The 2604-nt window shown below is 37.2% G+C and overlaps 1 protein-coding gene across 1 annotated transcript; it reads left to right on the top strand.

Moving 5' to 3' along the window:
• Positions 1–575: 575 nt before the first annotated feature.
• On the top strand, positions 576–1241 carry LOC118756793 (protein air1-like). Its single transcript, XM_036491536.1, has one exon. It carries the CDS (start codon positions 576–578, stop codon positions 1239–1241), a length of 666 nt encoding a protein of 221 aa, XP_036347429.1.
• The last annotated feature ends 1363 nt before the right edge of the window (positions 1242–2604 follow it).

Raw genomic sequence — 2604 nt, 5'->3', positions numbered from 1 at the left:
AAACAAGGAACCGCTACAACATAACAACAAAATGCCAACACAACCAGAGCCACCTGACAAATCAACAAACAGATTCGCAATGCTAAGCCAATTTGACGACTATAACATCGATTACTCATTTCCCACACTTACGCACAAACAAACACCACTTAACCAACCCAAATACATAACAATTACAGCAGCCAACAATGAACTTCAAAAACTAAGCCCATTCGTAATAAAAAGAGCAATAGACGGAATATCAACTCAAATAGAACACATAAAACAACTCAAAGACGGTTCACTACTTATACTAACACGCAACTCAAGAATAGCAGAGAAATTCTTAAAACTAAAAACGATTGCTAATCTTTGTCAAGTCACGGTAAAATACCAAGACGATTTAAACACGGTAAAAGGAGAAATCTATGCTCCTTGCCTAAACTATGTAAACGAGGAAGAAATCATGCAGGAACTAAAAAGCCACACAAATACACTCGCATGACTGAGGGAAAAATTATTCCCACTATCACCTACCCAAAGTCATTGATATTGCTTGGTATAAAGTCAAAGTTTCGCCATATTATCCAACACCCATGCGTTGCAAAAGTTGCCAGCTACTAGGGCATACCAAAACACGCTGCACCAGTCCTGCCACATGCGAGGGCTGCCATCTTTCACCCCATTCTCCAGCTGACTGCACACGTAAGCAATGTGCAAACTGTGGCAGCGATCACGCCTCCTCAGATAAAGACTGTCCAAGATTTAAGCAGACTCAGGAAATACTAAAAATTAAAACCATCGCTAAATGCTCCATGGGAGAAGCACGGCGCAAATACAACGAAACTAACACTCCAAATGCAAACTCCAAAAGCACGTATGCAAACGTTACCATAAAAGGTAAATCAACACCCATCAACAAAGCACCATCATCACCAACCCAAACAAGTACGTCCATGGCTAAACGTCCGGCTACATCTCCACCAACAAGAACGAATCTACCAAAACTACAAAAAACGCAAAAACCACTCCAAAGCAATAGCTTTAACAATAATACTAACAAAACAACAACAAAATCACTCAATCAAAACATAAACTACAACCAACAGCAAAATTCACCCCATCACATATCCCAGCAAACTAAAATGATACTTGACAACATATCTACTGTCTCACCATGCACTAAACTTACCCAACAATTATTAAACAAAAACGATTATTTCATGCCAATACCCGACTCTGACGAAGAACCTAAACTATAAAATATTAATATAATATATTTTACATAATAATTTACAATAAATCAATAATATACATACATACCAGAGAGCAGAATGGATGGAATTACACCGCTTATTAAGTCACTCGTTTTCTTTTCTTATACACTCAACCACTCAGTGATCTGTAAACACAACATGCATTAGCTTTGAAATAAAAAAGTCAAGTGAGTGAGGGAATCACATTTTCAAGTGATTGATTTGAATAACGAGTGTATGGCATATTTGATATTGTTTATGTATGAATTGAAAAACTGAAATATGTATAATGATGTCTTACGAAGTTGCGAACACCTACAGTGTTTCTAGCTTTCCTTATAGTCTCACTCATCTGTTTAATGGATGGAATCGTTTTCCTATGAAATTTAACGAGTTAATAAATATTTTGCGAGTGGGTTGGCTGAATAAATCCTGGCCAGGATATTTTTAATCAAATATTCAAAAATTATTATTATTATTTTAATTTTATACTCATTTGTTTAATGAACAAATTATATACCAATCTAAAGTACCTCCTCTCGGGTTGGCAGGTATGAACTGGTAGGTAATATTAGTAATTTCTACTCATCTGTTTAACACATTCTATAGGTTTTATGCTTTCGATTGGTATATGATCTTTTGAGACAGGGACATTTTGGATACAAGCAATTGTGGCCGCCACAAAGCAGCGGCACTGCCAAGCGCGGTTAATACGTGTCATTAATAATACTTTTATGTGTAAATATCAATAAATAGTCATTCAAAACAGAAGTAACGGTTTAAATGACCAGTTTACTTGCTAAAATCGAGAAAATCAGGAAACTTCTAGTGCAACTCGAACAAAATCTATTATTTATCACCACATTTATACCAGAGGCAAACTATTTTTTTTAGTAGAACGATGTAAAAGCGATCAAAAGAACTGTAGTCGCATTGGGCTTCCTAGGGTGGGCCGTTGCGAAAACGCAACATTGGAAGAAACCACTACTATTACCTTGGGCGAGACAATATACTAAACAAGTTTGAACAACACTCCACTCCGTTTAGGCCATTCAAACCTAAACTATATCTAATAGGTGAGTAATTAATAATAATAATAGATTGGCGCTTACACATATGTTAGTGTTTGGACGAGCTTCTCCTCCGACTTGTTGCGTGCGCCTTGATGTTGTCACACAAAGCGCAGGGACCTATAGTTTTACGCCGACTCGGAACGGCGATTGTATTTTTATGAGAAGCTGTTTTTCATGGCAGAAATACACTCGGAGGTTTGTCATTGCCTGCCGAGGGACGACCGCCGTTAAAAAAAATATGTTTTCTATTTTTTTCGATGTTCCTTACACCTGGGCTTGAACCCAGGTGCTGAGGA

The sequence above is a fragment of the Rhagoletis pomonella genome, unplaced genomic scaffold, assembly GCF_013731165.1.
Source record: "Rhagoletis pomonella isolate Grant_MI unplaced genomic scaffold, Rhpom_1.0 Rhpom_scaffold_12180, whole genome shotgun sequence".
Lineage (NCBI taxonomy): Eukaryota > Metazoa > Arthropoda > Insecta > Diptera > Tephritidae > Rhagoletis > Rhagoletis pomonella.
This window is presented reverse-complemented; position numbering and strand designations above follow the sequence as displayed.